Source organism: Ranitomeya imitator, chromosome 3 (assembly GCF_032444005.1).
Source record: "Ranitomeya imitator isolate aRanImi1 chromosome 3, aRanImi1.pri, whole genome shotgun sequence".
Classification (NCBI taxonomy): domain Eukaryota; kingdom Metazoa; phylum Chordata; class Amphibia; order Anura; family Dendrobatidae; genus Ranitomeya; species Ranitomeya imitator.
In genome coordinates this window covers 756,121,883-756,135,784 of record NC_091284.1, presented here as the reverse complement: position 1 = coordinate 756,135,784, position 13,902 = coordinate 756,121,883, and the positions used below count along the sequence as shown (strand labels likewise).

The following is a 13,902-nucleotide window of genomic DNA, read 5'->3' as shown; positions in this document are numbered from 1 at the left end:
ACAGGCTTCTGGGCAAAGGGGGTTAAATGTCCTCCGTTTTTCATTCAGTAAAAAAAATAATAAAAGTAAAATTCACTTTACAAACAGTGACTATTTTACATTTCTAAGTGGTACATAAAGCCACACTCTATCTGAAGCCAAACTACACTCCCTTTTTACCAGTAAAAATTGATAGCAAATCTTGCAACCCTACTCTGAATTTAATGGGGACTTAAAAAATCTATATGACAACAAGAATCGTTATTTAAGTATAAAGACAGAAATAATTCTGTTATTATTATTATTGTGATGTGTTCATGAGTCTGCAGAAAATTAGAATTCAGGCCCTTCCGATCCAGTTTCCATCTTCTTTACCCTAAAGGAATTCCTGTGGTGAATCTGCTGAAGTTGCGGTTCTCTAGTGTTTTTCATATTTTATCAGTTCCAGTTGATATCGTTCACATTTTTTGACAATGTGCACTTTATTTCTGTAAAGAACTGCTGTACCTATCTGACCTGCAGCATTTTCCCTTTGGGACAATTATAGCTTAGAAATGAATCAATATACAGTAATTGCCATGACAGAGACTTTGGGCTATTTTTTAACTCCTTCACTGTAATAAACTATGAGTTCTTGGAAAAGTATGTGCATTCATATATTATACTGTAGTATTGCAGTATATAATGAAAGTGATCAAATCAATGCACGCTCAAAACCCACAGGTTCAAGTCCCCGTTTCCCCAGGGGACTCGTCCTGCATCAAACAAGGCCTCAAATGTCTATGTAGATGCAATAATTAAAAATTATGATTCTTAGGAGACTGGGAGGAAAAAACGAATGAGTAAAAATGAAAGTCTGCCTCTCCTCTCAGAAAGGGGTTAGAAACAGTATAGTCGCACATATAAGTGTGATCCCCAAACCAGGGAAAGATCCCACAGTTACTGCCAAGTATAGACCTACGGTATATCCAGGGCCGGACTGGCCATCGGTCACTTCTGGCAAATGCCAGAGGGGCCGGTGCCAGGAGTGGTCCTCTGCCGCTATCAGCGGCACCAGGGCCGACTCCTCCCACCAGTGCGGACTCACCCCCTCCCCGATCGCCAGCCCTGCCCCTCATTCAACTACAACTGAATGCAGTTGAATGCAATGATGGAGGAAAGAGCATCCGCTGTCGCTCCCTCTCCCATCATTCCCCGCTGTGCCTCGCGCTGACACTGTGGGTGCGCGATGATGTCATATCATCACGCACCTGCTGTGTGGCTGGGCAGATTGCAGCTGCTGAGACCAGAGCCGGGAGCAGCACGGGGCACGAGGAGAGGTGAAGAGAGTGTTTGGTTTTTTTTTAATATATCAGTGAATGATAACTGGATTGTGGGGCAATTGAGGGGGGCTGTATAACATTCTATGGGGGCTGGCTGCATTACATTCTAAGGGGGCTGGCTGCATTACATTCTATGGGGGCTGGCTGTATTACATTCTAGGGGGGCTGTGCTGTATTACATTCTATGGGGGGGCTGTGCTGTATTACATTCTATGGGGGGGCTTTATTACATTCTATGGGGGCTGGCTGCATTAAATTCTATGGGGGCTGGCTGCGTTACATTCTATGGGGGCTGGCTGCATTACATTCTATGGGGGCTGGCTGCATTACATTCTATGGGGGCTGGCTGCATTACATTACATGGGGGCTGGCTGCATTACATTCCATGGGGGCTGGCTGCATTACATTCCATGGGGGCTGGCTGCATTACATTCCATGGGGGCTGGCTGCATTACATTCCATGGGGGCTGGCTGCATTACATTCTATGGGGACTGGCTGTATTACATTCTAGGGGGGCTGTGCTGTATTACATTCTATGGGGGGGCTTTATTACATTCTATGGGGGCTGGCTGCATTAAATTCTATGGGGCTGGCTGCGTTACATTTTATGGGGGCTGGCTGCATTACATTCTATGGGGGCTGGCTGCATTACATTCTATGGGGGCTGGCTGCATTACATTCCATGGGGGCTGGCTGCATTACATTCCATGGGGGCTGGCTGCATTACATTCTATGGGGCTGGCTGCGTTACATTCTATGGGGCTGGCTGCATTACATTCTATGTGGTTGGCTGCATTACATTGCTGTATTACATTCTATGGGGGGCTTTATTACATTCTATGGGGTTGGCTGCATTACATTCTATGGGGGCTGGCTGCATTACATTCTATGGGGGGGGCTGTGTTACATTCTATGGGGATGGGCTGGATTACATTCTATGGGGGCTGTGCTGTATTACATTCTATGGGGGACTGTGCTGTATTACATTCTATGGGGGGCTTTATTGCATTCTATGGGGGCTGGCTGTATTACATTCTATGGGGGCTGTGCTGTATTACATTCTATGGGGGATGGCTGCATTACATTCTATGGGGCTGGCTGCATTACATTCTATGGGGGCTGGCTGCATTACATTCTATGGGGGCTGTGCTGTATTACATTCTATTGGTGGGGCTTTGTTACATTCTATGGGGGATGGCTGCATTACATTCTATTGGGGGGCTTTATTACATTCTATGGGGGCTGGCTGCATTGCATTCTATGGGGCTGGGCTGTATTACATTCTATGGGGGCTGGGCTGTATTACATTCTATGGGGGGCTGAATTACATTCTATGGGGGGCTATATTACATTCTATGGGGGCTACTTTGTATTCCATGGGGGTTGTATTGTATTCTGTGGGGAGGTGGGCTGTATTACATTCTATGGGGTGCTGTATTATATTCTATGGGGGGGCTATATTACATTCTATGGGGGGCTGTATTATATTCTCTGGGGGCTACATTACATTCTATGGGGAGCTGAATTATACTATATGAGGAGGGCTGCATTGTATTCTATGGAGGGGCTACATTATATTCTATGGGGGGCTGCATTATGCTCTATGAGGGGGCTACCATATATATGCAGGGGCTGCATTATACTATATGAGGGGGCTACATTATATTCTCTGGGGGGTTACATTATACTCAGGGGGCTACAATATATTCTGTGGGGTGGCTGCATTATACTCTGGAGTGGTATCTACTATATGTGGGCTGCATTATACTGTATTGAGGACTATGGGGAATACATTATACTATATGAAAAACTATGTGGTGCATCATACTATGGGAAGTGAATTGTGCTACATGGATGACAATGGCAGGGCATTATACTATATGGAGCACTATGAGGAGTGTATTATCCTATTTGGAGGACTGTGGCAGTACATTATACTATATGGAGGACTGAAGAGTGTATTATACTATGTGGAGGACTGAGCAGTGTATTTTAATATATGGAGGACTATGAGGAGTGTATTATACTATATGGAGGACTGAGGAGTGTATTATACTATATGGAAGACTGAGGTGCACATTATAATATATGGAGGACTATGGGGTGTATTATACTAAGCAAACAAAATGCTGCTTATTCATTGAGTGATTGGATTGTTTATGTGGGAACAGAAATCAGCAGCACATCGCCGGTGTAAACTGTAGATGTGCTGCTGCTAACATGATACTGTATGAGGACAGATTGATCTAATTGTGATTGTTCTGTTCCCTTCATTCTTTCTCAGTTGGTGTAAAGAGACCGGGAAACAAGCGAACGACTTCAGTATTGTCGATCACACTCGTTTAGCGGCCTGAGATCAGCACATGTAAATACAGCAGAAATGCTTCAGAGGGAGATGAGGCAAGGATGATGACAGTTGTAGTTAGCACCCGACACCTGGGAATAGCGCTAACTCGACTGCTTTTCCCAGCCGCCAAAGCATTTAATTCTGGTATGTGTAATGATTTTTAGGGTTGATGTCAGCTGCGTAATGTCAGCTGCTATCAATCCCTGGTGTAAGTAATAGAGAGGTGTCTATCAGACACTCCCACTACTAGCCCAGACCTGGCTAGACCCAGCGGCTCTGAAGAGCGGTGACAGTAGTAACGGTACCGCTCTTTACAGTCGCCGAGCTCAGCGCCAGACCTGGAATATCTGAAGAGTTGTGACGTTACTCATGTCCCCGCTTTTCAGAGTCACTGGGTCTCGTCCTGCTCAGCGGAACCAAAAGTGGCTGTAGGCAAAGTTTATGGAGCATCAGAATGAGGTTCCATAGCCTTTGGTCATCTCAATCCTTTCATTATCGTTATGTAGGTAAAGTAGCGGCTTTTCTTGGTACTGCAACTAAAAGCAATAAATAGGACTGAGCTGTAATGCTGGATACAGCTGTAATTATATGTTATATAGTCGTGTTACACTCCCCTCACTTCTTGTAACATACAAGTGTACAAAGATATTATACAGTCACCATATGACAAGTGGGCCTGTGTAACTTCAAATGCCAGGGCTGAATTTTAGTCCCAGTCCGGCCCTGCCTATATCTCTAATTAATGTGGACATTAAAATACTATTGAAGATATTGGCAGATAGGCTAGCCCCTTTACTACCAGCAATAGCAGTCACAGAACAAGTGGGATTTGTGCAGGGCCAGGAGGCAAGGGACAATACTATTAAGACAATGCTTATTATCTCTAAGGTTAAATCTAAATCTTTACCCCTAGGTTTCTTATCAGTCGATGCAGAAAAGGCCTTTGATAGGGTCCACTGGCGGTTTATGATAGAAGTGCTGTGTCAGTTGGGCATTGGTCCTTGTTATCTGCAAAAGATCCTTTCTTTATATAAAGGCCCTACTGGATGAGTTAGGGTAAACGGAACATTATCTTCTCCCTTCGCGATTCGAAATGGAACCAGACAGGGGTGCCCCCTGTCCCCTCTGCTCTATATATTAGTGATGGAACATCTTGCTAATGTAATTAGGAACAATTCTTACATACATGGGATAAATATAGGCTCCACAAATTACAAAACAGCATTATATGGTGGTGATCTCCTTTTGTACGTATCACAGCCCCAAATCTCTTTACCCTCTGTAATGAAAGCTTTTGATAGATTTAGTTTCCTGAGCAACTTCAAAGTGAATTATCAAAGTCAATAGCGTTGAATATCTCACTTTCCAATGAGGAGGTTTATTTAACAACATCAAACTTCGCTTTCAAATGGCGTGCAGATGCCATAAAAAATTTGGGAGTCTTCATTCCTTCTGATCCACCCAAACTTTTCTCTCTTAACTATCTAAAACTCAAAAACTTTTGGACGGAACCCTTAAGGACTTCGGATACTAATAATCTTTTATTTATATAGCACCAACATATTCCGTAGCGCTTTACAGTTCGCACACATTGTCACTGCTGTCCTCAAAGGGGCTCACAATCTAAATTCCCTATCAGTATGTCTTTGGAGTGTAGAAGGAAACCCACGCAAACACGGGGAGAACATACAAACTCCTTGCAGATGTTGTCCTTGGTGGTATTTGAACCCAGGACTCCAGCGCTGCAGTGCTAATCACTGAGCCACAGTGCTGCCCAATCATTTGGATCATAGAGCAAACTGAAATTATCATGGTTTGGAAGGATGAATGCCATTAAAATGGATATACTACCTCGATTTCTCTATATTTTTTAACAGACCAGACCTGTATCCCCTCCCCGCAGTTTTTTGATAAGCTTCGTTCTGCTATGATAAGATTTGTGGGGGGGAGATCTAGGCCTAGAATTAGTATGCAAACTTTAACACACCCTAAAGCATTGGGAGGTCCAGGGCTTCCTAACTTTAAAACATACTTCCAAGCCTCTACCATAGCTCAGTTTATAGATTGCCATTTTTCCCCAGGTAAGAACCAATGGGCTGAGATTGAGCAAGAAGGAGGGGAGATACCTTTGAAGCACTTGCCGAGAAATCAGGTTTTGCTGCAGAAAAAAAAAATCAGCAATAACGCCCAGGGTGAACTAACCCTTAATCTTTGAATAGTCTTGTAAAAGATTCCTATGCTAGAAAATTACAATGTATCTGTAGGGGAAGACTGGGACGAAGAAAACGTTGTGGTATCAAAGGGTTTGTTGGAGAGTTTTATGTATTTGTTATTTGTGTGATAAAAGTATTGTATTTTTATCACTATGTCCGGTGTTGCGTGTTGTGTGCCATTTTGTTGAAGCAAATTTTTTTTTTTTTTGAAGATCACAATATTGAATGAGCAGGCGCATTATTTAAAATAGGAGGCAGATCACTGAAGGTTCAGTACCCTGTTATTTAAGCCCAGAATTATGATGATGAGGTCAGAGCATCAGAAAAAGACCTGCCCCGGAGCACAAGAATCTCATTAACTCAAAACTGCAAACACAGATTAAACAAGAACCACAAGACGGATTTCTTCAACCCAGGTAATCAGTGTAACAGCGCCAACCTGACAATGCCTGATGACATGTTCACTTTAAATTCCACTCCTTGGTTTAGACTGCCTCACTTTCAATCTGTTGCAGTTCAAGGAGTCCAGCACTTCACAAAAAACCCTTCCCAGTACACATTTTGCCTAAAAGCAGCTCTTCCACATATAGACATGGTGAGACGTAGCAGCTTCTTTTTTGAGTGAAGATGTAAGCATCAAGTAAGCATATTTCATGTTTTAATGTTTTATAATGAGATTAAAGTCATTTTGTAATTTGTCTTACATTATTCAAAGGATATAAACCCAACGGCATTAGTGATATATTCCATCACACACACATATATCCTGTATAGCATCAGTGAAAGCATTTACTCTCATGAACATGAACCTTGAGTCCATATCATGCAGCCAAGCATATAAATTGGGCAAGGAGACAGAAACTTTATCTGCGTTACCTGTTATATGCAGATGTAATTTTTCTAGATAAAGCCCTGTTCCACACTTCTCTCTTTTTAAACTCCTATAGTCACTGATATACTGCAGACTCCTTTTCTGTATTGTTCTATGCTAGTAGTCAAACATGTAGACAATAACTAAGCTCGGGACACATCTCAATCTAAAATGTGTTGAAACTTTTATAAAACTTTGCTATTATCTTGGCATAAAGAGTAACTGTTGTTATAATTTATATTTTATAGATCAACAGTACACATAAAAATAAGTAACTTTCCCTTCTTGCGTCTTTCCCCTCCTGGATTGATCTTTCACTTTCAATGCATGGGTAAAATCTTTAAAATCTTTGTTGAATGAAGACAGATTTTCCCATTACTGAGATCAGAGATGACAATTGGTGCTTTTACAATTCTATGGAAAGGGGTAGAGCTAGAGACAGACTCAGTCATTCTGTCACAATGATATAGGAAAAAAACAGCTCACTCTTGTAAAGGTTACAGTGAGATTCTTGGTATGGAGAAACTCATTCCTGCAATGTATGGCACAACAAGGATCCAAAGAAGGTTCTCACGCCGTATTCCATCTAAAATAGTAAGCGTTATTCCAACATGTTAAAAACCTACTTCAAGTATATCCAAACATATGTTTCCTGTAAATTTCTGACCGTAACTCAGTCATTATTCATGGATAAATAGATTTATAGATTTTTTATCCATGAATGAGGACTGAGTTATGGTCTGAAACACGTAGGAAAATATATATTTGGATATACTTGAAGATGTATTTTTAACATGTTGTAACCAAGCTCACTATTTTATCTAGAATATGGCTGGAGAACCTTCTTTGCATACAAATATTCTGCCGCAAGTTCTCCTGAAACAACAGTTACAGTTCTCCACAGAACATTGTAAGCACCAACTGTCATCTATCTGCGTAATGGAAAAGTCTGTATTCACTGAAGACAAATTTTACCCATGAATTGGGAATTAATGTGTACTATTAAGTTATGAAACAAAGTTAAAATGACAGTTACTCTTTAATGTATACCTATCATATAGTGAAAAGTCTAATACAGAGCTGCATGCTATAATATCCATATTTAATATTTGACATACTAAAAAGCAATCAATAATACATTTTTAGGGAAAGTGATGTAAGTTTATTTTGTTGTGAAAGTTCTTACCATGGATAACTTTCTTTCTTCTTCGCCCAAATCAGTGCCATTGTTCTGAACACTGTTCTTATTGAACACTTGGAAAATATCCTTAGAGTCAACGGATATTTTAGTTGGGCTTCTAGGGTGGGAACTCCTCCTTTTTATACCGGTAAAAGTATATTTATAACGTGGCAAATCTGTAAAAACATCATCATTCTCATCATCTTCCTCGGTGTCATCACCACTTTCTTTATCCTCTCGTGTGTCATTCTCATAACCATCACCATCGCAAATAATGTCAAGGGGTAAGTCAGTGAACGTGATGGCACTTGGCTTATGCTTGACTACTCGCACATTGTGAGACTTGCTGTAAGAGGTTTCCGGTTGTAATGATGTTGCAGAAATTTCTTGGTATCCGTCTTCAATGCCAGCATTTTCATTGGCAGACACATTGTTTGGCAAAAGGTAATTCTCAGTGGATGATGGTGACCAATCGACAAACTTGGCTGTAGGGTTGGCTTCAATTGTTGCCCAGTTGTCAAGCCCCAGTGTTGTTGGACTAATGTCTCCTATTGACCACCTGCTATTCTCATGGATTTTGGTGTTACTTTCTCTTGTATGTAAGTGACTGGTGACATCAGGTTCCGACCCTAATAAAGTGTCGAAGTCTTCTATATGTGTTTTGTTTGTATTCCTTCCAGATGGGAAGTAGTCCGTTCTCACATTTATTGATGTTAAAGAAAACGTACAAGCAGAAGAAAGCATTGACGTACCGTCAAGATCCAAGATTGTTTCCATGCTTGAATAAGATTAGTCACGCTTTTATCATATTGTTCCTATTATTATGCTCTTGAATTGAAGACCTTGTTGTACAAGGAGAGTCTTAACATCCCATCTACTCTTCTGTAATAAAGAAGAAAGAAAGAATATCAAATTGCAGAAGGGTTTTTGGGTGTTGGTCTACAAGAATATATGATGTTACACACAATGAAATGTATACTTTATGACAAAACATATTTGTACCGGTCCATACATCTTCTTTTATGGTAAAGTCATGGATAGGTCATTAAAATGTATTTCCAAATAACCCTATAAAAGTAATATGTCATCAGAAAATGACATATTGTTTAAATTATTATAATATTTTATTTTTCATAAAACTATATATATAAAAAAATTAAAAAAAATCTTGTTCTCTTCACTTTGGCCACAAGGCCTAATAATAGACTACTACTTCCTGTTGGAAACATGAAGAGTAATAGATATAGAATTACTCACATCTTAAGTTATATTGAAGCATTTAATAAGTTTATTGCCATAAGGGCAAATGTCATTGTGAAAGTAAAGCGAGGAGGCCAAATGTGACATCACGTATTGTGAAGGTTGGATTCTGTGATATTTACTGTATACAATGGTGTTACCATTTTATTATAATCCTGTCTGAGCAATACTCCTGAAAAGCATTCTGATTTGGAACAGAAAGTGTGTTTCTAGTATAAGTCGTAGTGGCCACTGTGAACATTTCTCATTTGTATTATATTACATAGTATTACATAGTTATTAAGTCTGAAGGAAGACTTTAAGTCCATCTACTTCAACCCATATCCTAACCTAACATGCCCTAACATGTTGATCCGAAGGAAGGCAAAAAGAAAAACCCATGTGGCAAACAGTAAGCTCCACATTGGGGGAAAAAATTCCTTCCTGACTCCACATACGGCAATCAGACTAGTTCCCTGGATCAACGCCCTATCAAGGAATCTAGTTTATTTAACCTGTAACATTATACTTTTCAAGAAAGGCATCCAGTCCCCTCTTAAATTTTAGCAATGAATCACTCTTTACAACATCATACGGCAGAGAGTTCCATAGTCTCGCTGCTCTTACAGTAAAGAATCCACGTCTGTTATTATGCCTAAACCTTCTTTCCTCCAGAGGTAGAGCATGCCCCCTTATCCCTGTCTCAGGTCTATGATTAAAAAGATCATCAGAAAGGTCTTTGTACTGTCCCCTCATATATTTATACATTGTAATAAGATCACCCCTTAACCTTCGTTTTTCCAAACTAAATAGCCCCAAGTGTAATAACCTATCTTGGTATTGCAGACCCCCAAGTCCTCTAATAACCTTGGTCGCTCTTCTCTGCACCAGCTCTAGTTCAGCTATGTCTTTCTTGTACACCGGAGACCAGAACTGTGCACAGTATTATAAGTGTGGTCGAACTAGTGACTTGTATAAAGGTAAAATTATGTTCTCCTCATGAGCATCTATGCCTCTTTTAATGCATCCCATTATTTTATTTACCTTTTTAGCAGCGGCCTGGCACTGGCCACTAAATGTGAGTTTGTCATCCACCCATACACCCAGGTCTTTTTCATTGATGGTTTTGCCCAGTGTTTTACAATTAAGCACATAGTTATGCATCTTATTCGCGCTACCCAAGTGCATGACCTTATATTTATCCCCATTAAAGCTCATTTATCAGCCCAAGCTTCTAGGTTACATAAATCCTCCTGCAATATAAAATTGTCCTCCTCTGTATTGATTACCCTGCAGAGTTTAGTGTCATCTGCAAATATTTAAATTCTGCTCTGAATGCCCCCTATAAGGTCATTAATAAATATGTTAAAAAGAAGAGGGCCCAATACTTACCCCTGTGGTACCCCACTGCTAACCGCGACCCAGTCCGAGTGTGCTCCATTAATTACTACTATTGTTGAGCATTCCGATACTGCAAATTTCGGGTATCGGCCGATATCTGCTGTAACGGAATTCCGATACCGAGTTCCGATATTTTTGTGATATCGGAATCGGAAGTGTTCCCAGTCATCTTCGGCGTGTGCGGTGCGTATGGTTCCCAGGGTCTGAAGGAGAGGAAACTCTTCTTCAGGCCCTGGGATCCATATTCATATAAAAAATAAAGAATAAAAATAAAAAATATGGATATACTCACCCCTGCGACGAACCCTGGCTGTCACCGCTGCGAGCGTCTGCCTCCGTTCCTTAGAATGCAGTGAGTGAAGGACCTTCGATGACGTCACGGTCAGGTAAGCGGTCAGGTGACCAGTCACCTGATCGTGACGTCATCGAAGGTCCTTCACTCACTGCGTTCTTAGGGACGGAGGCAGACGCTCGCAGCGGTGACAGCCAGGGTCCTTCGGAGGGGTGAGTATATCCATATTTTTTATTTTTATTCTTTATTTTTTACATGAATATGGATCCCAGGGCTTGAAGGAGAGTTTCCTCTCCTTCAGACCCTGCGAACCATCCAGGATACCTTCCGATATTTGTGTCCTATTGACTTGCATTGGTATCGGGTATCGGTATCGGCGATATCCCATATTTTTTGGATATCAGCCGATCCCATCTGATACCGATACCTTTGAGTATCGCTCAACACTAATTACCACCCTTTGTTTCCTATCCCTGAGCCAGCTCTTAACCCACTTACACATATTTTCCCGCATTTATGTATCAACCTTTTGTGTGGCACCGTATCAAAAGCTTTTGAAAAGTCCATATACACTATGTCCACTGGGTTCCCTTGGTCCAATCCGGAACTTACCTCTTCATAGAAACTGATCAGATTAGTCTGACAGGAACGGTCCCTAGTAAACCCATGTTGATATTGGGCAATGAGATAATTCCTCTTCAGATACTCCAGTATAGCATCTCTTAGAATGCCCTCCATGATTTTACCCACAGTAGAGGTTAAGCTTACTGGCCTATAATTTCCGAGTTCAGTTTTTGTCCCCTTTTTGCATTTTGGCACCACATTTGCTACACGCCAGTCCTGTGGTACAGACCCTGTTATTATGGAATCTTTAAAAATTAAAAATAATGGTCTATAAATGACTGTACTTACTTCCTGCAGTACTCGGTGGTGCATCCCATCTGGGCTCGGAGATTTGTCAATTTTACTGATTTTTAGACGCCGCCGTACTTCCTGCTGGTTAAGCAGGTGACATTTAATGGGGAATTTTTGTTATCACTAATCATTTTGTCTGCCATGGAATTTTCTTGTGTAAATACTGATGAAAAAAGTTATTTTTGCATATTGGCTTTTTCCTCATCCACCATTTCACCCAGACTATTTTTAAGGGGGCCAACACTATCATTTTTTAGTTTCTTACCTATTTATGTAGTTAAAGAATATTTGGGGATTATTTTTACTCTCTCCGGCAATGAGTCTCTCAGTCTCAATCTTTGCTGCCTTGATTTGCTTTTTACAGAATTTATTTGATTTTCTATATTTATTTAATGCCTCATCATTACCTACTTCCTTTAATTCTCTAAATGCTTTATTTTTGTCACTTATTGTGCCCCTTACAGCTCTATTTAGCCATATTGGTTTCCTCCTATTTCTAGTATGTTTATTCCCATACGGTATATACTGTGCACAGGCCCTATCCAGGATGCTATGAAACGTCTCCCATTTTCTTTGTGTATTTTTATGTCTCAGAATATCGTCCCAGTTAATTGCACCAAGATCCTCTCTCATCCGTTGGAAATTTGGGCTCCTGAAGTTTAGTGTCCTTGTAACCCCTCTACTACACATCTTACTAAAGGATACATGAAAACTTATTATTTTGTGATCACTATTCCCCAAGTGACCCCCAACCCTTATATTTGATATGCGGTCTGGCCTGTTGGTTAATATTGGGTCTAGCAGTGCCCCCCCCCCTTCTTGTTGGGTCCTGAACCAGTTGGGAAAGGTAATTGTCTATCATAGTTGTCAAAAACCTATTACCTTTGCTGGAAGAGCAGGTTTCTGTTCCCCAATGTATTTCAGGGTAGTTGAAGTCCCCCATAATAATGACTGAGTCGCAGCTTCATCTACTTGCTTTACGAGGATATTCCCCGTTGCTCCTATTATTTTTGGGGACTTATAACAAACCTCTATCAGTAATTTATTATTTTTTCCCCTTCCCCTTATCTCCACTCACAGAGACTCTACATTTTCATTAGATTCACATATATTATCACGCAGGATGGGTTTTAACCCCTTAACCCCCCAAGGGTGGTTTGCAAGTTAATGCTCGGGTCAATTTTTACAATTCTGACCACTGTCCCTTTATGAGGTTATAACCCTGGAACACTTCAATGGATCCTGATGACATTGTTTTCTCGTGACATATTGTACTTCATGATAGTGGTAAAATTTATTTGATATTACCTGAGTTTATTTGTGAACAAAATGGAAATTTGGTGAAAATTTAGAAAATTTCACAATTTTCCAAATTTGAATTTTTATGCCCTTAAATCACAGAGATATGTCACACAAAATACTTAATAAGTAACATTTCTCACATGTCTACTTTACAACAGCACAATTTTGGAACCACATTTTTTTTCTGTTAGGGAGTTATAAGGGTTAAAAGTTGACCAGCAATTTCTCATTTTTACAACACCATTTTTTTTTAAGGACCACATCACACTTGAAGTCACTTTGAGGGGTCTATATGATAGAAATTACCCAAGTGTGACACCATTCTAAAAACTGGACCCCTCAAGGTGCTCAAAACCACATTCAAGAAGTTTATTAACCCTTCAGGTGTTTCACATGAATTTTTGGAATGTTTAAAAAAAAAAAGAACATTTAACTTTTTTTCACAAAAATTTACTTCAGCTCCAATTTGTATTATTTTACCAAGGGTAACAGGAGAAATTGGTCCCCAAAAGTTGTTGTTGTACAATTTGTCCTGAGTACGCTGACACCCCATATGTGGGGGTAAACCACTGTTTGGGCACATGGCAAAGCTCGGAAGGGAAGGAGCGCCGTTTGACTTTTCAATGCAAAATTGACAGGAATTGAGATGGGACGCCATGTTGCGTTTGGAGAGCCCCTGATGTGCCTAAAGATTGAAATCCCCCACAAGTGACACCATTTTAGAAAGTAGACCCCCAAAAGAACTTATCTAGATGTGCGGTGAGCACTTTGACCCACCAAGTGCTTCGCAGAAGTTCATAATGTAGAGCCGTAAAAATAAAAAATCATATTTTTTCACAA

The 13,902-nt window shown here is 40.5% G+C and overlaps 1 protein-coding gene across 1 annotated transcript in view; it reads right to left on the bottom strand.

The window, feature by feature from the left end:
• STARD13 (StAR related lipid transfer domain containing 13) overlaps positions 1 to 13,902 on the bottom strand; it is a 612,129-nt gene that overhangs the window by 577,950 nt on the left and 20,277 nt on the right. The window contains exon 2 of the mRNA XM_069758984.1: positions 7,920 to 8,795. Within this exon, the coding sequence (XP_069615085.1) occupies positions 7,920 to 8,690 (771 nt within the window). The 5' untranslated portion in view covers positions 8,691 to 8,795. The remainder of the gene's footprint in view (positions 1 to 7,919; positions 8,796 to 13,902) is intronic.